Source organism: Sebastes umbrosus, chromosome 2, assembly GCF_015220745.1.
Source record: "Sebastes umbrosus isolate fSebUmb1 chromosome 2, fSebUmb1.pri, whole genome shotgun sequence".
Lineage (NCBI taxonomy): Eukaryota > Metazoa > Chordata > Actinopteri > Perciformes > Sebastidae > Sebastes > Sebastes umbrosus.
Window position 1 is genome coordinate 34,821,167 of NC_051270.1, and position 23,259 is coordinate 34,844,425.

The following is a 23,259-nucleotide window of genomic DNA, read 5'->3' on the forward strand; positions in this document are numbered from 1 at the left end:
ATGGGTTAAGATGGATTACAAATAATATTCTTTTAATTTTTACTCCATTTGGGGAAAAAAAATGTCAAGGATAAAGCTTCACTAAAACGACTAAAACCAAATATGCAAATGATTGCTCTATCATAAAGGCTAAACTTATTGTACCTTTTGTTTCTCTTTTACCACTGGGAGCCATCAAAGTCAGACATTTTCAAATCCGACACATGTGGGCTTCAATTTAACTATTTACATTGCAAATATATCTTTTGTAACACCTTCATGTTTAATTATAGCATTTCCTTTGTCCTCCTTATATTCACTAGAGCAGTGCCTGTTCAGAGCGCGTGCCCATCCAGAACGGGCCGATTGCCTGGCTCCCAGAAGTGCTGCTTGCAGCGTCGTCGAGAACCACGGTATGGCTGCTTGTACCCGCCAAGTGTGATGTTGAATGGATGAACAGTTCTCGAGATACGTGAAGGGCAGTCATACATACATAAACAGACAGACAGAGAATACTTCCTTTACAGTTTGATGATGCCACTACAGCGCCACCTATTGACCGAATGGCACCAAATTTGTCATTGTCACTCAGACATCATACTGTATCTACACATGACCACCAAATGTGGTCCCAATAGCACAAAGCGTTCAGGAGATATGACCTTTTTTGTAATCTAAGCCCTGCCCACAGCATTTGAGCTAACCTTGAGGGCCAGCTATAGCAAAACTGTATAGAACATCAACAATAAAAAAAAATAACTTTTTTTCGGCTTAGTCCAGAGATGTTCTGTACCAAATTTGGTGACGATTGCTCAAAATGTTTAGGAGGAGCACCGAAAAATCAGATTTGGACAAAATTTAAAATCGTGGAAAATCTTGACGCAAATGGGCGTGGCTTATTTGGATAAATTCATCTGTACCCACAAAATCCAGGAAAAATTAATTTTGTTTACAGGCGAAAACATAAAGTTCACTGTTATAGCGCCACCATCTGGCAAATTTCACCACATTCAATACTGCACTCCTTTAAGTCCCCAGCAATACATTCACCAAGTGTGAAGTAGATCAGATTAGTGGATCTTGAGATAGACAAACAGAGAAACAGTCCTCGTTTTATAGTCAGATATATATTTCTGAACAGCATCATTCATTAATGTTGCCTTGTCTAGTTTTGTCAGATATTCTCTTGGTCTCTATTTAAGTCTCCTTCACTATTTTTTTCCCCCTCACAATATTTTCCACTGAGGCCAAGTAAAAGTGGTCTTCAAAGGAAAATGGATGTATTATTTTATTCATGCTAATTTATATCCCCACCGTCATTGTAATCCTGATAATGACCTCAAATTATACCTCGTCATGACGTCAGTTCTGTCTGATTCAGCTTCACTGCACAGTGTTACTGCCAAAAATAACACAGAACTGACTTTCACACTTCTACCTAAACTGACATCAAACTTGAATCAGTATTCATAAATTTGCTATGTTGCTGTTACGAAGCTCTTCATAACATCTTCAGCAGTTTTCAAAGTGCCCCATCTTTTTACTTTTTCATGCCTTTTGTACGCTTTTGATTCGCACTGAAGTCGGAGGCCTGTTTATCCTCTGTTCAAGATTTAGACATTTCTATTATTCACGTCCCTGATGAGGCTACATGATCCCATTAGCTCCGAACACTGGCAGGCCACATGAGGTGCCAGCAACAAGCTGTCTGTGAGGAACTCTGTGTGCCTGGGACAGTGAGCCTCTGTTAAACCTCATTATGGCAGTGTATCAACAGCTGACCTGCAAACAATGATACCTTCACTACACTGTTTTGAATAAATGTCATTTGGTTATGATAACGAGGCATATGTCTACTGTATACAGTATGTCTGTCCGGATGATGAATGTGAACGCTTTTGACCAGAGGGGAATAATATGCAAAACAGTTCTGAAGTCACGGCCGTAGCTACAACTGAGGTCATGTTACCTATTTTATTTGTATTTTCAGAGAATAGTTGGTAAATGGACTGCAGTTATATAGTGCTTTTATCCTATGTGCTTTACAATTTGTCTCTCATACACCGATTCTCTCTCTCTCTCTCTCTCACACACACACACACACACACACACTTTTTTTTTAACTCAATATGTTTGAGTTTGACAGTGGTTAGGCCAGGTCGCCATTGGAAACGAGATTGTTCATCTCAATGGGACTCTCCTTATTAAATAAAGATTTTAATAAAAAAGCAATATATAAAATAATAAAAAGATGAATAAAGATTTGGTTTTTGGTCATTTCTTCCCAGAATTCACTCCATACACCATAAAACCTCACAAATGGTTGATAATTATGTTGGTGTACCTCAAGGTTCGGCTCTGGGTCCTCTGTTATTTAGTTTGTACAGGGGGTCTTTAGGGGGAGATAGCAGGTCAACAGTAGATGTCACATATAAGTGGTGTACATCACCTGAAAGCTCAGCACTGTGTGTCAAATTGTTATAGACATAAATCAAAAATTAACTAATTAATTAAATTACAAATTAATTAATTGAAGTAAACTATAAAAGTGTATAAGGGAGAATGATAGAAGTAAATGTTGGCCATTCCTATGCTCACTTGTGTCTCATAAGTTGTTGCATACATTTTGGACTGATACCATTTGTTACACAGTTTTGGTATTAAATTAAGCAATTTCTTACCACTCGAGAATTGATAAAAATGATCAATAATCCCTCCAAAATACCACATTAAGACACCAAAACCTTGAGGAACACAATAGAAAAAGCCATGCTGTGATTTGGTATCAAAAACGTTTGACATTTGGAGATTTCTGCAAGAATAGCATTTTTTAGCGATTAAAAGGCGAGCACTTCTGTTCTGGAAACTGCTCAGAAACCCCCTTATTGTCAATCTACCTAGAAAAGCTATACATCCTCTGAATGCTCTAGGTCTATAGTTTGTGGTTGTTAGTTGGTTGGTAGTTTCATGAGGCTGTGATTATCCTAGAGGTCACAAATCATCACTACAATGAAATGGCTACTATGGGAATCAACATCATCACCCATGAATACAATTGGGCTGGATTGGATGGTGAGCACTTCAGTTCTTCTTGTATGTTTTATTTAATGCCATCAACCTACCAGGAATTGCAGATGAAAATTTGTCTGTATGGCTAAATCTGACACATTTACATGACGGACTCAAGTGCTCATGTTAATTAATGTGCATTGCCCTTTCTTAAATAAAATAAACATAATATAACAACATAATTTAATTCCTGAAAGCATTGAGAAGGCTTTTAAACAGACTTTAGACCTTCATATAGATGAACAAATATAATCTACATTTTTTGTTTTTTATATTTATTTGATTTATAAAAAAAACAGGGTCAAAATTAAGGGGGAGAGTGGCGAGGAGTGCGCTGGGTGGACAAATTACCTTAGTCTGCATTTCAATTTTGTTTTTTACTTTCATGACTTGACACAAGTACTGATATTCTTCCATATTTCATATGTGGCCAAATTTATGATACACTGATAATTAATTGGACATGACTGAGGCAAGTGCATTTGTGTTATGTATTGTGTGTATTTGGGAAAACAACAGGCCTTTTTTTTCTAACTGTGGACATTTTGACATCAGTCACAGTAGGAAAAGCACAATAATAAAATTAATGATGGCTCAATTCCATTTAGCGGCTTCAGTTTCAGGCTCCTGGTGTTGTGCATGCTGGCTCGCTGTCACACCGTTCTGGTTTACTGGGACACTTGACTATAATGGAGCCATTGTTAGCGTTATTAGTAACACCTGTGATTTTCTGTTAAAAAGGCCTGCTGTCACATCTATTTTATGTACGTTGAGGGTTTCTTTTTAAACTAATCTCTCATCCACTTGAAGGAATTTTACCTTTCACATTCATTAACAAAACAAGTACAACCACTCCTTGTTCTTGACCCGGCTTTGAGTGCCACTTCATCCGCCTCACTTGTCCGCTCAGCCGCTGCATGACTCGAGGAATGAGACCAAAAAAAACAAAACAATCCCGGCTCACTTGACGCACAATACCTGTGGTTTCACAAAGTCACACGTCACACGGTAGCCTGATATAGACCAAGAGACAAAGGCGTGGATGAAACCCGAGCTCGCCAGCCTCCTTTCTGTTGCCATGACGACAGCAGCCGTTTCCAGTGCCACGGTGAGAAAAAAAAAACAGAGCTCAGAGGACCTGTGGCCAGAGGCTCCACCCACTGGGGGAATTAACAGATCTAACCTGGCAACCCGGTAACTCAAAATTAATATAATCAACTTATTTAGAACATGAAATGGATACAAATTAATTCCTCCACCTTCTCTTACTCCTTCCCATCCCTGCCCTGTGTGGCCCTTTCACAGCGTGCAACTGGATGCGGTTCAGGGCGTGTTGCTATTGCTGGCAGGTGTAGAAGCAGGTTGAGCTGGTTGCTCCCTGAATGCCATTCTGTTGAGCCCTCCTCCCTCCCTCCTCGTCTCTCCGGGCCGAGTGCTGATTCACTCTCACATGTTGGCAGCTCACTGAAGAGATTTTGTTGCCTGTGCACCTGTTCTCATCTGATATAGCCTAAGAATAAGGTAAGGATTTACTGAGAGAGGATTTTCATTTTGTCTTTGTCTTCTTTAATTTTCTCTGGAAATGTGTGATGGATGGTTTTTTAGTCCAAAATGTTTAATATGATTTGAGTCGCTGTTACATTTTTAAGTTAAACTAAAAAAAAGAACTCATAAATAATCTTTTTTTAAAGAAATATTTTAGTTTCGCCTTCTTTTACAATCATTTGTACTCCAGTTACACAAATGTTATGGTTATTGTTATACCAGGCAGTTTTAGATAGTGCTTTCTCTTTTGAAAGAGTAAAAATAGAGTATCCAAAACATTATTTTTTTACAATGTGAGAGTAAAAAGAGTTTGTCTCTGGGTGCCAAAACATCACATCAAAGTGACATCCATACTGTAAGGCCTTATGTAACCTAAACAGGGGAATACATACAATGCAGTTACATAAGTGTGCAGTAAATCAGTTTTACAGTAGTGACTTGTGAACTTGGGTTAAGTGGAGGAAAAAGTATTTAGATCTTTTATTTGAGAAAAAAAATGAAGTACATCACTAGATTCAAGATTCCTTAATTGTTCCATCTCAAATATACAAGAATAAGAGATAAAAAGTCTTTTGTTTTGGCTCCTCGACACTGTAGCATAATAGCAATAAAAACAGTAAAAAGTACAGTAAAAAGACATTAAAAATGACCTCAATTGGGGCTGTCAAAATTAACGCAGTAATGCCTTGGTAACACCAATTCGTTTTAACGCCACTAATTTCTATAACGCATCAACTTAGGTTGTAGCCGGCCCAGTTTTAAAACCAAAGTGATGAAACTGGTATCATATGAAACTATAAAAACCTAAAGAATTCATTGGTAACAACCATGTCATACCAGCTTGTCGAGAAGGAGGCTAAATAATGCTCTAAACTTATTCTAAATTTTGGTGAGGAAAAACTAGGATGGTCAATTTCAAAGGGGTCCCTTGACCTCTGACCTCTAGATATGTGAATGAAAATGTTTCTATGCAAATCTCCCCTTTACAGTCATGCCCTCTTTATGATAATCAAATGCAGTTTCGGGGCAAGTCATAGTCAAGTCAGCACACTGACACACTGACAGCTGTTGTTGCCTGTTGGGCTGCAGTTTGCCATGTTATGATTTGAGCATGTTTTTTATGCTAAATGCAGTACCTGTGAGGGTTTCTGGACAATATTTGTCATTGTTTTATGTTATTAATTGATTTCCAAAAATAATGTATACATACATACGCATAAAGCAGCATATTTGCTCACTCCCATGTTGATAAATACTTGACAAATGTCCCTTTAAGGTTCATTTTGAACAGAAAAAAAATTGCAATTCATTTGCACATATTTTTATTTAATAAATTAATTTTGATTAAATATTGTTATCCATTGACAGCTCTAATTACAATACAACAAAATACAATATAATAATATAAAATACAAGTAAAGTAAAAGTAAAAGCTCTGAATTAATTTCTTTAAGTAAAATATAAGCAACAAAATAGTAGTAATAATACTCATATTTGATGCTAGTTTAATCTATATCAATGCCTCATATTGTTTAAACTGATCATATATTTCATCTTTAAAATCTTAATCTAAAAAGTAACTAGTAAGTAAAGCTGCTAAATTAATGTAGTGGAGTAAAAGTACAATATGTCTCTCTGAAATTTAATGGAGTATAAAGAAACATAAAATGGAAGGGCCTCAAAATTGTACAGTATTAGAGTAAATATATTTAGTTACTTTCAACCCCAGCTTGGGATTTTGTCTCACACAGATATTGAGGTTGTATGATGCTGTAAACGTACAACATAAATGACAGCGTGTTTACATGTGTCTGTTGGACTGGATCTCACAGTGAAGTCACAGCTGACAGAGCTGTTGAGGTGCTAGCAGGTACAGATTCTGACAGACCAGCAGAGTGGGAACTCTTTTCAACAGGCGGCTTCACTGAGTGTGAAGGGTCACAGGTAAACATCGACCCGCGGCGCCGCAGAGACAGTTCGGTCAGACTCTGACGGCCAAATAGCCTCTCGGCGGGTCGCGCGAATTGCTGCTGTAATTTCTAAAAACAGGTGGAGAGCTGTTCCACACAGCTACTGTATACCCAATGTGATAACGGATGTGAGGACGTTTTGATTACAGACAGGAAGTGACAGGTTGAGTTTACGTGAAACATGAATCACTGGTTTGAAATTCAATAGCCCACATTATACAAACAGGTAATACTAATAACATTTGTCTCCAGCAGATATAAATGAATACAGGTCACCAAGTCATCGATTATCATCTGATCTTACATCTTTTGTTCGCTGAACTTGGACACATTTATACAGCACAAATCAAAACAAAGCAATGGCTCTGCTGAGTCACCTGTTATACTGGTTCTACATGGATTCCCAGCTGTCTGCAGCATTATTCCACTTCACACAGAGTGTGTGTTAGGATTCACACTTCATCATGCTCTGCTAGTTAAAAAACAAGGTTTTGTTTTTTTTTTGCCTTAAATTCACAGACTCTAATATACAAACTTGAATACAGCATCCAACCTTTTTGTTACATCTCTGCCCCCCTTTTTTATTATTTTTTTCATCTATTTTTTCTATTTATTTATAATTGCTAATGCTGATGTTGTTTTCTTTTGTGTACATCTTGTTTTGTCTCTTTGTTCGTTTCTAAGCTCATTACTTCAAAGTTTGTTTATAAACTTTTGTAAGTATTAAGTGTAAATTGCAGAAATGAAAATCAAAAAAAAAAAAAAAACAATATATAAAAATAAATAAATAAAGTCAGGGACTCATTAAAAAGTCATCAACACCTTCCTCTTCACCCAGGATTTTGGTCATCAATAGCCGCAATTATCCGGCTATTTTAGCTTTTTCTGTACTTGTGTTTAGTTACCTCCATGTAAAGTGTCCTTGGGTTTCTTGAAAGGCACTACATAAATGCAAGTTATTATTATTAAATTGACAGTGTATGATCAGACAGAGACAGAAAATGTGGGGATTGAGAGGGAGAAGAACTTGATCCATTGTATGACTGAAAGTATTTGCTGATAAATTAGCACAAAGTTCTTCATTTCATAACTCCCCACAGGAGGGTTACTGTACTAGTCGTAGTGACATTTACACTTAAAAATGTAAATATCATTTATAGAGTTTTTCTTGATGATATCCTCGGTGTTCTGCAACTTAGAAACATGGCAGTCTTCTGGGTAATTGAATAAAATGCTATGACCTGGAGGTTTAATTATAGTATTTTTTTTCTGTCAGTTTGGTTATGGCAGATGGGGCTTTAAATACTACAATACCCACGAGCCTTAGCTGCTGAATTAGAACTGTAGCAAATTCAATAAGCTTTATTATTGCAATTGAGAACAAAACACAGCACTGGTATCACCAGAACAAATTTAAATTGTTCATTCAATCAGTCAAACTTTATTTATATACAACACAGTCAGCACACTGACACACTGACTGCTGTTGTTGCCTGTTGGGTTGCAGTTTGCCATGTTATGATTTGAGCATATTGTTTTATGCTAAATGCAGTACCTGTGAGGGTTTCTGCACAATATCTGTCATTGTTTTGTGTTGTTAATTGATTTCCAATTATAAATATATACGTACATTTGCATAAAGCAGCATATTTGCCCACTCCCATGTTGATAAGAGTATTAAATACTTGACAAATCTCCCTTTAAGTTACATTTTGAACAGATACAAAATGTGCAATTAATTTGGGATTAATCATGATTAGCTATGGACAATCATGCGATTAATCGCGCTTAAATATTTTAATCGATTGACAGCCCTAATAAAGAGATGAACAATCCATTGGTGATCCTTCGTTGAGTTTAAAGAAAATTGGGCGTAGCTGTTTTTAATTTATTTTCAGCTAGTGGTACCCTTGGTGACTAGTTAAAATATGTTGTGACAGGTAAAACCAGAAATCTAAAATCCCTACATTTGCATATTCAAACCTCTGCTGCTGCAGACGGAGCCTGTTGCACTGCTCATAACAAGTCTCCCCTCAGAACAAAGCAACCGATCCACAAAGTGACTCCATGTGAAAGTGCACTGCAGGGAATAAGTGAGGCCGCAGTCATTTGTGTATTGGAGTGAAGCCGAGAGGAAAACACAGAGCTCACAGGGCACCTGTGTAAATTCACCCTGTCATCAAGGTCTCACTGGAGATTGTGTTGGGACCGTGCTGAACTGTGGTAGCTCGCTGTGTAACAATGCAGGGATGACTGCGTTGAAATTCACCTCCAGATGTGGCAGCGAGGGATGTCATGTTCATGATGTTGTGGCCTGCGTTCACCACACCATCAACCCAGCAGCTCCCTGAGAGACGGGAGGTGGGACAGGATTAGTCGTTCAAGGATTTCCATCATGATTTGTGTCAGTGCAGCTGACCTGAGCTGTTAAAGCAGGTGATTGTGTGCTTCTGGAAAATGGGAACAACCAGGGATGTCTTGATGCACACTGAGTCTTGACTTTGTGTGTGGTCAGGGAGAGTTTGTAGGCTGTGATGAACACGAGTTTAACACCTGTGGCTACTTCCAGGTGGTAAACAGACTCCTCAGTCACTGGAAGCAGGAAACAGAAAAAAACACTGCTTTTTCCTTTTAGTTTTTTGAAGTAGGGCTTTCAATTGATTAAAATATTTAATCGTGATTAATCGAATGATTGTCCACAGTTAATCGTGCTTAATCGCAAATTAATCGCATATTTTTGATCTGTTCAAAATGTACCTTAAAGAGAGATTTGCCATGTATTTAATACTCTTATCAACATGGGAGTGAACAAATATGCTGCTTTATGCAAATGCATCTATATATTTATTATTGGAAATCAATTAACAACACAAAACGAATGACAAATATTGTCCAGAATCCCTCACAGGTACTGCACTTAGCATAAAAAATATGCTCAAATCATAACATGGCAAACTGCAGCCCAACAGGCAACAACAGCTGTCAGTGTGTCAGTGTGCTGACTTGACTATGAAAGTGTGCATGTGAGCTTCACAGAAACAGCAGTTGACAAAGCAATTCAGCTCAAGGTCCACTTACTTATTTGTTCTGGAGCTTTTTACCAACTTGAGCTTTCGACCTTTAATCTCCATTGTTAAGTGGACAAGAAGTCTGAAAAGTGCTCCAAATAATGTTTGAACATCTACAGTTCCCTGAAAACAGAATAAACTATATATTTACTGAAAAGACCATGTGATACAGTCGAAAGCTTCCGAACAAGCGAGTAAGTGGACCTTGAGTGGAGATTGTTTTACCAATAGCTGTTTTCAAGGTCAATAATGAACTGTGAAGCTCAGGGCAATAAGGTGTGTTCCTTATTCATTAATTACATCAAACCAAACTCTTCACATGTGTAAAACTAAAATGAAATTATTATTATCATTATTTAATGAAATGACAAAACTGTCACGTAATAAAATCAGCATGATTCCACTGAGGGTTGATAAACAATAACTTATTCCTTTTCCAACATAATCTGTATTAATTAGTGACCACTCACATCTAAAGTATTATCATCACCATGTTCACTCTGAACCTTAGCACTTTGTGAACAACAATGTTATATATATGTTTTTTCATTAAATACAATAAATGTTTTATGTTCTCTCTTGTGTTTCAGGGTGAAACCAAAGGGGGAAATGGGATTGTATTTAAAAATCGCAGCAGGCCTCCTTCTGCTTATCCAAACCTTTCACCCGGCATCGTTTCAAAATGCAACCGATGCAACCGACGCCCCGCGGCGGACAATTGATAAGGCTTGGCTCCGTGAGCTAGCCAGAAATACAGCTGGAAGTCAAAACGCTGTAAATACTGAGGAGGCTGACTCTGATCCGGGATCTGATGCGGATGGGGAGTCGACTAATGATTACTCCAGTGGGATCGCATCCGGCTCCATGGCAATATACAGCGAAGGCGAGGAGAATGCATCCGGCCAAGATAACCGCGTAAGAGAAACTACGAATAATCTGACTACTGTCGCTACCACCGTGCCGCCTACATTTCCCACAAATGTTACAACCAGGAAAGCTAAATTGCCAGACGCCACCGTTTCTCCGACTAACGTGACCTCAGACCCCACAACCTCACGCCAGATCAACAAGACAAAAACTGAGAATGAATTTCACAACTCCACGATGACTCCTCAAAAACCCACGACTCATCCGAGCGCACAAAACTCCACCCACTCTTCAGGTAGCAATCACACTGATTTACCGACAACAACCTCGGCACCGGAGAGCAACGCTACGCAAAAATCCACGGCAAAACCCAACAAAGACACAGGGTTGACTAACGCTACAAAATCTACCACAAAAACAACCGCAACAACCACAACAATTCCAACAACCACAATGAAGCAAAAGAAAAACGAGACCTCCACCAAGTCTTCCTCTACAACGGCGATCCCATCTGAGACCACAGGAACGAGCCCTACGACTACAACCATCGCTGCTCCGATCACACCCGAGAAGGCCAACAAGACAGACAAAGATGCAGCCCCGGGGAGCAACTCAGAAAGAGGTACTGCTGCCGTTTCAGGTGTCACAGTATCTGGGTGCACATTTCTTTGACCAGAAAACGGCTTTGTTTGTCTTCCTAGCAGCATGACATCACTTTCTAGACAGATACCTGAAGAAAAATAGCATTTCTGTGAAATTCCAAGCCCTCCTGGCTGGCTTGTGTTGAGCAATAAGGCAACACAGCACAACATCCTTTACAGATCACCTTTAGAGACTTAAACTAACACCATGCTTCTTGCTCAAGAGCATATATCACTGTTGCTTGTTTTAGACATTGCTTTTTTTCCGCCCTTTCCTTGACCCACATTTGCTTCCATCTGTTTTCCCACTGGCAGAGGACAAACGCCCCTTCTTTCAAAGGAAAAGGTTGGATTGGGTTTCAGGTGCTATCGATGTGGCCACTATGAGTGAAGGGCTTCTATTACAGTCACCTTTTTAGCAGGACAATGAACCCCTGTTTTAGTGGCAAGAAAATCTAAAAGAGGCAGTCATGGAGGGAGGTCAAAGATACTCGTGCTGCCTCTGTGCGCGGGCGTGGGACTAGTCTTTGGTGTCAACCACAAGATTAAGGAGATAGGATTGGAAAAGGCTGCTTGTCCTCTACACCAGTGCAAATCTATCTGTGTACTGTATGTATCTATCTAGTTGAAAAGCAACTTTGTACTGCTAAATATATGTGGGCGAGTTCACTGCTGTCACCATGGCAAGACGGGGAAAAAAAAGGGCTTTACAGAGTGCAAGGTTGGGATTACTGTGAAATAAAACTCACATCCCACGGACAGATGTGACAGCAGGACATAACACTAACAGATGATGCCAATAAACAGTGGGAAAACAGTTGTGAAACTGCCGGCAACACAGAAAGAAAAAAAAAAAAACCTGCTCCATAGTTATCATGACAGGCACAGCGTGTGAACACAGACCTGTACAAAAGCACAGACGGTTGAGTAGAGATAAACATAGAGGCTATAAATATGAGCAGAGGAAACGTTGCTGACGCTGTTATCAATAAAGACAAATATCTACTCTCTCCAGCTGCTTGACCAAGGAAACATATAGATGTTACAGTGACATCGGGTTCTTTACGAATCGTAATCATGTTTCATCAAAATACAACGAGACTTTACACACCGGGGACGTGAAGAATAAATGACACGAAAATGCGAAATACTGACAAATACTGATACTGCAAATATTTCGCATCAAAACTATTAATACTGGCAGCGATGGGAATTTGCAACAGTTGCAACACTTTTTCAATAAAAGATATAAAGAAATAGAAAAGGTAGAAAGAAATAGATTTGCGCAGGCAGTGGGCCAACTACCGGGATGCTATTGACCCAGAGCAGCGTCTGGCAGTCTGTCTGAGGTTAATTGTTGTATAGCCCAAACTACTGTAAGCTATTTTAGTTTCCTTTTAGCAAAATGTTCAGAATGAATTTGTCTCTGGGAAACATGTAAGCAGTGTATATGTCTAGGGCTTTTATTGTGAAAAGTAAGAACAGAAGGAGTGGATCTGGTCTGCGTCGTCTTTGTCAAGGTTGAAGGGCGTAATAAAGTCCGCTGTCTTGGTTCGGACAACAGCGCCTCTGTGTTGTTGTCATGGATGTATCGGGGTTTACTTCCGGGTTATGCGGCCCAGTGATTATAGGCAGTAGTGGTTCTCCCGCTGGCCCCGCCCGCGAGCTCCTGCTCGGCCCACAGTCTTTACATTGTGATGACGTCACAGATAAATCCTTTTTCTCGCCTCGAGGAAAGTTTTAGAAATATAAAACCTCCATGGATCAGAAATTCATAATAGAAAGAGTCATAATAGACCTTGTTTACAGTTCGAGGTGTTCTGTCAACAGTTTTACAGACGTCTCTTTTACAATGGGGGTCTATGGGGAAAATTGGAAGCAAGGCTGAGCGGTGGAAACGTATAATGTACGTATTGACTATGTCCGTTCGGCACAACGTGATCGATTGATGCCTTTATTTGTGGTTCGAAAGTTCAGAAAATACGCTTTTTTGCCACGTATTCACATTCTATGTGAAAGTACTCATGACAAAAACAACAATACGAAAACTATATTGACGTGTGAATTAACAGCACAAAAAAACGCTGCTGGTGTGTGAGTCTATAGCCATGCAGCTCTGTGAGGCGTAACGCTGCTTTGAGCTGCATGCTAATATGCTCCCAATGCAACCCTGTTTCCTATAAAATTATGTTCACATACAACTAAACTGCTTTCTCAATTACATTTCGACATATTTTTTTACACATGACAAAAACAGTGTTCTCCTGGGTGACAGTCCTGTGTTTGTTTGACTCATCCACCACCCTGACCTCCTCCCTGCGCGGACTGTGATTATAAACATATTTTCTAATATGTCAAAAACAAACATAATCTGGCAGAAAATACGTTTCCCTCAAAATGTTATTAACAGTGCAGTTTCGTTGTACGGGAACGTAATTTTTAGGGACACCAGGCTGCACAATGTCAATGTTAATATGCTGATGTTTAGCAGGTAGAATATTTAGGCTACCGTGTTCATCATCTTAGTTTAGTGTGTTAGCATGCTAGCATTTGCTAATTAGCACTAAACACGCATGACAGCTGAGCTTGATGGGAACACGATTTGCTTATCATTAGTCAAATTGAAGTTTTGACCTGATGATGGTGCTACGTGAAAAGTCAGGGAGTCACCAAAACGATTACTGAGAGGAACATAAATGTCTGCACCGACATTCATCGCAATCTTTCATCCAAAACCACAGATAACAACGTCATGGTGGCACTAGAGAGAAAGTCAGGGAATCACCAAAGTCAGTAGGATTTATTCTCAGGGGAACACGGATATCTGGACCAAATTTCACAGCAATCCATTCAACAGTTGTTGAGTTGTATCAGACCAAAGTGGTGGACTGAACAACAGGCCAACATAGAGCACCTTTAAAGCCTCTGTACACCCACACAGGTGTTTTCAGTTCTTCTGATCAGACGTCTGCTCAGGACTGTGTGGGCGTGTTTAGATTAATTGAGTGACATCTTCCTGAGTCTCCTGTTGGCTTTGTTGAACCTGTTAGGGCGGGACAAATAACACCTTTATCGTTGTTGTTATTGGTAGATGAAGATCTGTGACCTAATGATTTCCAATGAAAGCTCCGGCCCACCTCGAACCTGAGCAGAAGTCTGCCTCAGCCAGAATAACTGAAAACACCTGTGTTGGTGTTCAGAGGCTTTAACACCTTCATGGACTTTGGTCTGGGGGAACATAGTTTTATTTGCATGCATTCACATTTTTTACTGAATCTATATATCAAATGTCCATGAGAGAAAATAATACAAAAATATATTTAAAAACCCAATATTCAAAGGACAGGGGCATAAGATTACAATACTACACTACCCAGTATATATAACACATATTTCCACTCGTATTTTACTCTTTCTACTTTCAAATGAAAGGGAAAAATGCAACTAAAGAAAACAAGAACTGAAATACACTGCATGAGAAAAATGGTCTTTTGGTTCAACTTGCCCCAGGTTAGGGGTAAATTGATCCCAGCAAGTGGGTAAATTGAGCTATTTGTGGATAAACGGAGGCACTGAATTATTTATGTGTGAGTCCCGATAAAATACAAATGTAGCATTTCTGTGTCAAATGATATTGAAAATCGTCACTTTCAGAAACTGTCTTTTTTCCCCACTGCTGTTGACTTGAATACAAACAGTGAAACAGAAGAGTAGAAAGAGTTCTTTAAATAACAAAGTTGAAACGGTTACACATTACGTTAAAGCACAAAATTGTTAGGATTGAAAATGTTAGAAAATTCCCACCTGTACAGTTGTCATAATGTGACAGCAGATGTTAACAGGTGCAGGTTATTAGCTTTGTGCTATATTTATAATTTTCAAAGGGGTCCCTTGACCTCTGACCTCAAGATATGTGAATGTGTTCCATAGAATGGGTTCTATGGGTACCCACAAGTCTCCCCTTTACAGACATGCCCACTTTATGATAATCACATGCAGTTTGGGGCAAGTCATAGTCAAGTCAGCACTCTGACACACTGACAGCTGTTGTTGTCTGTTGGGCTGCAGTTTGCCATGTTATGATTTTAGCATATTGTTTATGCTAAATGCAGTACCTGTGAGGGTTTCTGGACCATATTTGTCATTGTTTTGTGTTGTTAATAGATTTCCAACAATAGATATATACAAACATTTGCATAAAGCAGTATATGTGCCCACTCCCATGTTGATAAGAGTATTAAATACTTGACAAATCTCCCTTTAAGGTACATTTTTGGACAGGCCACGAGACTATCACAGGGCTGACACATAGAGACACACAACCATTCACGCTCACATTCACACCTACGGGCAAATTAGAGTCAACATTTAACCTGCATGTCTTTGAACTGTGGGAGGAACCCAGAGAAAACCCACGCTAACATGGGGAGAACATTCAAACTCCACACTATGTATATATGTTCAGTATATACATAGTGTAATTCAAAGTTATATAGTGATAAAGTCATATAATAGAACGGGAACTAAAGTTATGTTCAGTCCCATTTCACCTGATTTAGATGCACAGCCTGCCGTCTTTAAATATTCAAATGTATTCCAGAAATTATCATGATTTTGGCTCGTTAATTGCATTAATTAGAACGGCGTAAATTAGACAAATCTGTACAGCTGACTAATTGGGATGTGTATCTACTGGAAACACGTTTTCAAAAACACATCTCAGCTATAATTATCTGACAATTAACCCTCAAAGACAGCAGTTGATAGAAATAATTTGGTTGTTGACATATTATTTATCACCCTCTCCCCCCACCCTCTCGACCCCCTCTTTGCTCCAATAAAGGTTTGGCGACGGATAACCATGGAGCGTGGGGAGCTGTTCTGGGAACGGGGGTGGCTGTGTCCCTTGTGGGACTGGTGGCCTTCATCATCCTGAAGAAGAAACACGTGAAGGGTTTCTCTCATAGTAAACTGGTTGAGGACTATCCTTCAGAAACAGGTATGTCCCGACAACCCCTTATACAGTACATGCTCAACCTTGTCAGCGCTTTAAAGGAAAATTCCACCCTAGGACATCTATAATTACACTGTTATCTGTGATTGCTTGATCAGGATTTAATTAGGGTTGCCAACTTCATCTGACATTTTCTAATATTAAAAAAAACCTCTGGTAGGTGGGCGGGCGGCAGCTTGCAAACTCTACTGCTAAAACACATGTACATTTTACACTAGTTCTGATACATATTCAACGTTTTACTGATACATAACCCCCTGAAAAACAGCTCATTTTAGTTTTTACACTTAGTTTTTAAGTGGATTAAACAAACAAGATATGATTTGTTAATTAGTGAGCTGTAGATGTGCCTCCAGTCTTTATGCTAAGTTAAGTTAACCAGCTGCTGGCTGTAGTTACATATTTAATGTATCAGACACAAGAGTGCTATCGATCTATTCATCTAACTCTCAGCAAGAAAGTGAGTATTTCCCAAAATGTCAAATTCCTTTTAGCCCTTGGTACTCTGCCTCTCTCTCTCTCTCTCTCTCTCTCTCACACACACACACACACTCACACACACACACACACGGTAAGGTAAGCTCACCATGCAAAATAGGATCATGTTCTGCAGTATGACAGCTTGCAATTTGTCTCATTCTTGCCATGAACTTAGAGGAAGACAGCATTTCCTTGTCACAGTTCCTCCTACATGCCCTCATACTTAACCTTTCTGTTAAGGTCCAACTGAAATTAACCTGCACATTTATTTTTCTGCTGCAGCAAACCTATACCAACACATTCTCATTCCCATAGAGTCAAATACTGACGCTTTGTCACGGCAATATGGTCGCACAAAGCACTCTTTAGCGCGCGGTGGGAGGGGCGGTGGATGGGTCCAAATGACACAAGGCTTTTATCCAGGAGAACGTTCAGAACATTCAGTCATTTTTACTGTACAAACGTAGTAGTTTTGATGTTGAAAATAAAGTGACGACAAGGGGTCGTGACAAAGCGTTGGTAATTGACGAGTTGAGATGAGAACGTGTTGCGTATACCTACCAGTTCTCATCCCAACTTAGACACACTGACGCTTCATCAGGACCCGTTGGCGTCACTTTCTAAGGCACTGGGTAGCACAGCTTGTCAAACGCTCCACTACTGTCGCAGTAATTAACGTTGTGAATTCAAATAAAAACACTTGCTTATAGGTTTAGGCAACAAAACCACTTAGTTAGTAAAAAACATCGAATAAGATTTAAATACCACTGATCGCAAAAACATTTAAACTTCCCCTGTAAATCCAGCATTACCAAGGAATACACCCGATTTGACAATATCAGGCCATTAAATAGGCGTTATCAGTCACTATGAGCACCATAGATGTGGGTCATTAGGGGCCTACTACACAAACTTTGTAAACTTTGCCATAAAAGTGAAAGTGAAACTTAAAAGCAACACGTTCTAACATGTAGTAAAACAGAACAAAACGTCATGTTTTGAAATCAAACAAAAAGGCTTCTTTAGGTTTAGGGGGAAAAAACAGTCAGGTTTAGGTAACAAAACTACAACTTCTTGAGGTTTATGCAACAAAAAGTAAAACTTCTTAGGTTTAGGCTAAAAAACAGGTTTATGTCCAAACTACAGTTTACAGTAGTGTAAAGCGCTTTGAGTGGTCGGAAGACTAGAAAAGCGCTGTATAAATGCAGGTCCATTTACCATTTAGCATTCACCCATTATGGTGTTTCATACAATCAATACTACAGCGCCTGACTTCATCATCTGTCCTGATTACTACGGTCGCTAGAGGTCACTGTCGTGTTGTTTAATACCTTTTTTCGGTGATCTACCATGTGAATAGATGATAATACCTACTAGTGGGTGTAGTAGGCCCCTATCAGTCCACATCTATGGGGCTTATAGCGACTGATAAGGCCTATTTAATAGCCTGACAACAGTCTAATCGGCTGAGGAATAATACAATCTATTTGTCTGCGTAATACAGCGTAATGAGGCTTTAGAGACAAAGAGTTCAATGATACTAATGTTTAATGTCAATTTGTCTGATTTCTAGTTCACAGATTAGACAACAGTGCACCTTTGGACTTGAACTTTGGAGTTGGTAGTTCGGCCTATTACAACCCAGGACTCCAAGGGGACAACATCCAAATGACCAACTTTCCAGGACGCCGCTGAGACCGAAACGTCTCCCAAGACCAAAGTCACGAACTCCCTTGAAAGATAGTTGGCTAATTATGCTTATTGGCATTTGATAGACAACCTATAATGTGGAGGGTTTTTTAAATAAGACGATGTGAAAGTGACATTGTGAAGGTCTGTCAGCCTCCACAAATGATGCTTCAGATTATGCATTGTGTTGGGTAGATTTACTGTATTGACATAGAAGGATCACTGAAGGCTGACCTACACTGCAGCAGCCAAAATTAACTGTCAAGACATTGATGTATGTTGCCAAAGGGTATCAAATGAAGTCTTTGCTAATAAAGAATATGCTTTACAGCTAATGAAGGATTATATTTGTAATAACTTTAATTTGTAATTATATTTTGCGTAAATAGGAACCACAAAATTCTGTTGAAGACCAGGAAAAATAAAAACAGTTCAGAAACCAGAGTGCGACCCCTGCTAATGCAAAACATTTGTAGCAACAAAAGTTCTGCTGCTCTGCAGCCTGTAACAGCAGATGACACAGCTGGCCCGTCGAGGCGCTTGCAACAAAATTCAGAAGCCATGGCGAACAATAACATTGTCCATATCAACAGTCGCCTGCTGTTATGGCATGAGGAATGCAATAAGAAGTTAAATTTGAACTGCACTTTCAGATATCCCACAACTGGCAGTCACAGCCGGAGTCGGAGAATTGAACCGTCAAACCAAAGACTGTTTTTCTACACCAGCGAGGGAGGTGGAGGGAGCTGTTTTGTTATTCATAGACTGAGGTTTTTGGTATTCAGGAAGGGGAGTCGTGTATTTGGTCTTAGCATTACTCAGTAGCAACAACTATATCATCATAATATACTGCTTAAATCTTCTGACCTCCAGGTGTCCAAACAGAGATTTGAGTTTCTTGTAGTGACAGTATGCACCTGCTGCATGCTTAGAGCAAAATTAGAACTTTAATGCAGAATATTTTTAAAAAAACTTTATTTTTTCACTGTTATTCGTCTCCTCAGTTTGCTTTAACTTTGATTGACAACCTTTAAGAAGAGTGTCTCTTTTTTGACTGATATCTGTTTGGGAAAGGAGGGAATAGCAGGGATTAATACACTCTCTCGTCCTTTAATGCTTTTGTATGATAAAATTAACAATATTACATAATTATTCTTTTCTAAACTTTCTTACTTTTCAATGTTATGTAAAAAAACAAAACATTTTTATGTGAAGAAAACACCTAGAAAATACATCTTTTCAGCTCCCTGGATCCTTTCACTCATCATTACCTGAGTGAAGCCGCACTCGATCAATATGCGTCCCGATTATGATTGATATGTGCCACGTCTTGGCCTAAACAGCCAATAATAACTCGGAGATGTGGGATTGTTTTTTTTTGGTTGAGATGGTTCGGTGGCAGGTGCGGCAAGTCTGCTTCCTTCCTCGCTCTAATTTCAGACATCAATCAGGGCGAGAAGGATTTTTGTCTGACTGAGAGAGGAGTTTTGTGTCGCAGTGTTAAAGAATCACAGTGATTACTGCAGAAACAATGCAGGGCAGATGCATCATGGTAGACTCACCGCTGTTTGTAAAATGTATTGAAATCTGATGATGATGCCTTAATAAAACAAGCAAACCCCAAATAGTATTCTTCATTTTGTGATTTCATATTAAGGAAGTTTGCATTTCCTCCCAAGATATTCTCACAAAAATGGTTCTTTTATTCATTAAACACACGCAAAAACATGCAGATACACAACACTTCAGTATCAAGATCATATTTGGACAAGCCAGGGTTTCTTTCATCCTTCACAAAAAACTGGCTCTGTGGGGAGATTGTGCCTGTTTTAATTAACCACAACAATTTGGGATGTGATTGTTTGGCAGGGTGCTGAAATCAATTAACTGACGCCGAGCCCTTGTGCTGAAGAATGTACATATCTCTTTGGGGGGGTATAGGCAGGTTAATTTACACTTCCAGCTGAGCCAAATTAATTCGAATGAAATTAAACGATTGCTATCTAAATTGAGGCTATGTCAAATTTATTATTGGCTAAATTCAAATTCATTTTCTTCGAGCTAACTCGCTAGAAATGAGTTTAACCTATAAGCCTAGCCTGTTGTAATAACCCAAATCACTATCTCTTTATCAGATGAGCCTCTACAACAATTACACGGTCAACAGTGCATTATGCTGAAATCCTGGGATTTTTAATGAACATGGGCACTTTACGTCAGTGGAGGCTCAGCAGGGGAACCCTGGAGGGAATTTTTTAAAGTAAAATCCACAGAGTTGGACTGAAATATGGCCAATTAATGAGAGAGTTTTAAGGTGGATTTTTCCTTCGATATACCACGTCTAGTTTACTATGTCAAAAACATAGGATAGGATTTAAACACTCCTGACAGCAAAAGCGATTTAAACTTCCCATGTAATGTGTCAGCACGTGAAGCAAGAAATTCAATTATTTACTTATTTTTCTGCCATTTTAGCGCCCCCCCCCCCCTCCGACTATGAATTTTTGGTACCGACTTATATTTTATTGGTGCCATATCTTTGTAGGCGGGCACTAAAAATAGTTCATCATATAACTTCAGTTCCAACAGCCACACAGGCATTTAACAAGCTGGCTTCCTGACATTGTTAGCCATTGCTTATTCCCATCACTGTGTGAGTGCTGTGTCTGCAGGACTACCTGCTGCTCGTGTGAGTTTTTTTATCTGATCATTTGCCATCATCACAACAACTTCCTCTTTCCAGGTGGACTACAAACTTAACAGCACAGAGAGAGTAATTTGTCCTGTACAATACCTGCAGGACTCCCTCACAACTGAAACATATTCCTGAGGGACTTTTTTATTTTTGCACTCTCACAACTGTCTACAGTAAATATGTAGCTTGAGCCAGCAGCCAGTGATCTTAGCACAGAGACAGGAACAGGAATGGAAAACAGCTAGACGGGCTCCCTCCCAAGGTAACACACTCTGCTTATGAGCACCTCTAAAACTCACTTATCCACACATTATATCTTGTTTATTTAATCCGTATAAAAAAACAAAGAGAAAAACGTCAGCTTGCCGTTTTATGCCTTTTAACAGTCGCCTTTCCGAATTCAGACATATTCTTCCCCATCATGAATTTCTCCCTAAACCTCACCCCAAACAAAAAAGCAACCTCACACTGATCAATAACACCATGGCCACCCACTTTCCATTTCTCACTGAAATCCCACACGGTGTCTTCGCAACAGAACCAGACAATATCTATTGGAAACCTACGGTATCACAGCCAAACTGATCTTTGACCACTGGTGCAATCAACTACATCTCTAAACCCTAACCCTAACCCTTGCCGTATTCTCCCCACCCCTTATTCCCATAACCACTGACCCCCAACCCCTTAACCCTAACCATTCCCCTCCCCTTCCCCAATTCTTCTCTCCTTCCCCCCCCTTTGTTCCCCCTTGCGTTTATGAATAAATTGTTTACTAGAGCACAAACTTCTTCATAGATCCAGCCTCTCATTTTGCTCTCACAGTTCACCAGATTGATGCATTTAACTTTAAAATGTACACAATTTTCTTCCAGGGGAGCATGCCCCCGGACCCCCCTAGGGTCCAACGTCCACCCACCACAGTCTCACAAAATCCTGTGGAAAACACTGTATTACATCATCCAAAGCTGGATGCCCCCCACACTTCAACTCAATCCAGCGCCACTGGGCCAGACTATTTACCATGGAAGTCTGGAACATCATGAAGGTCCTCATCTTATCTTAACCTCCAGACACCCAGAGCCTCCTCACATAAAGCATGCCAAGTGTGAAGAACTGTAAGGTCTCTCAAAATACCAAACCATGACAATACACAAATCACACATTCCTTCATGTCTAGCAAAAATTCTACCACAGGAAGTCACTGGAGAGTATTTCCCGACGCTAACGGTATATAACCAACGCCGTGTGGGCTTATTGAAAAAGGAAATAATGTGTTGTTATAAATAATGTTAGTAGGCTATGACATGCTCCAGTCAGAAGCACATCACGGAAGTTGACAGCACGTCTCCTAGCAACAGCGGTCCTCAATTGTCAGTCAGCTGCTGCCATGGGAACGCCCCCAGAGACTTGAAGCTTAGACGTTTGTTTCCACAAATATGTCCAAAAAGTGTGTTATCCTATTTTGAAAAGTGGGAAAATATGCACAGTATCACCAGAGTTTATATGTCCTTACATAATAAGTGAGGAGAATTCAAATTTCAGTTTGACTTTAATGTCTTTCATGCGGTCGTGTTGTGCGAGGATGTTATTTTCAGAATGAAAATAGTCTCTGACAGGCCTAAAGATCAAAAGGATTTGTTTCAGTTTGTTCTTTTCTTCTCATTGATAAGCCACATTGAACTTAATGAACAAGTTGATGGGGAAAAAAAAATATTTGGAATAAATCATCATGTTCTTATAGACCTCAAATTCATAAGATTTACTTAATAACTGGGAGGAATGGTAGGAAGCGGTGGCATATGGCGACTGATGTGCAGATGCTGTTTCAGCCTCTGTTGCCAAATCTGCCCAACCTGCCACAGACTAATCCTGGTAAAAGAAGGAACAGCTTGGACTCCAGATTTAAAACACCTGAACAGCTACAGCGCCTAACACTCATTTGGTGAATTTATGACACAGAGGGAGAACACCATGAATTTTAAACCTAAAACGAAACACTAAAATAATTGAATTTCTTAGCTCTCGGCTTCAGTCTTGTTTGTTGGATGTACAGTCATGTTGTACTACTCCCAATTTCACATTGTTCTCATATTTTCCTATAACTTTTATCGTCAGTTAGCTGCATGAAATGGGTATAAATAAGCCTACTGCTGTTTGTTACATAACAGACTTGGCTTTCTAGCTACTATTGTTATTGAAAAAGCATTTTGTGAAAAAATACTGACAATGTAAAACCACA

At 39.4% G+C, this 23,259-nt stretch overlaps 1 protein-coding gene across 1 annotated transcript; it reads left to right on the forward strand.

Moving 5' to 3' along the window:
* The first annotated feature begins 4,417 nt into the window (after positions 1–4,417).
* On the forward strand, positions 4,418–19,947 carry muc15 (mucin 15, cell surface associated). Its single transcript, XM_037789269.1, has 4 exons — positions 4,418–4,569; positions 10,222–11,120; positions 15,983–16,138; positions 18,207–19,947. The coding sequence occupies exons 2-4, from the start codon at positions 10,241–10,243 to the stop codon at positions 18,326–18,328; spliced, it is 1,158 nt and encodes a 385-aa protein (XP_037645197.1). The 5' UTR covers positions 4,418–4,569; positions 10,222–10,240; the 3' UTR covers positions 18,329–19,947.
* Positions 19,948–23,259: the final 3,312 nt, after the last annotated feature.

What these genes read in the sequence shown, in the direction of transcription:
- muc15 (XM_037789269.1), top strand. Translation starts at nt 10,241, where the DNA reads ATGGGATTGTATTTAAAAATCGCAGCAGGCCTCCTTCTGCTTATCCAA. An exon ending in GGGGAGCAACTCAGAAAGAG is followed by an intron (nt 11,121 to 15,982) that starts GTACTGCTGCCG and finishes GCTCCAATAAAG; the next exon opens with GTTTGGCGACGGATAACCAT. An exon ending in GGACTATCCTTCAGAAACAG is followed by an intron (nt 16,139 to 18,206) that starts GTATGTCCCGAC and finishes TCTGATTTCTAG; the next exon opens with TTCACAGATTAGACAACAGT.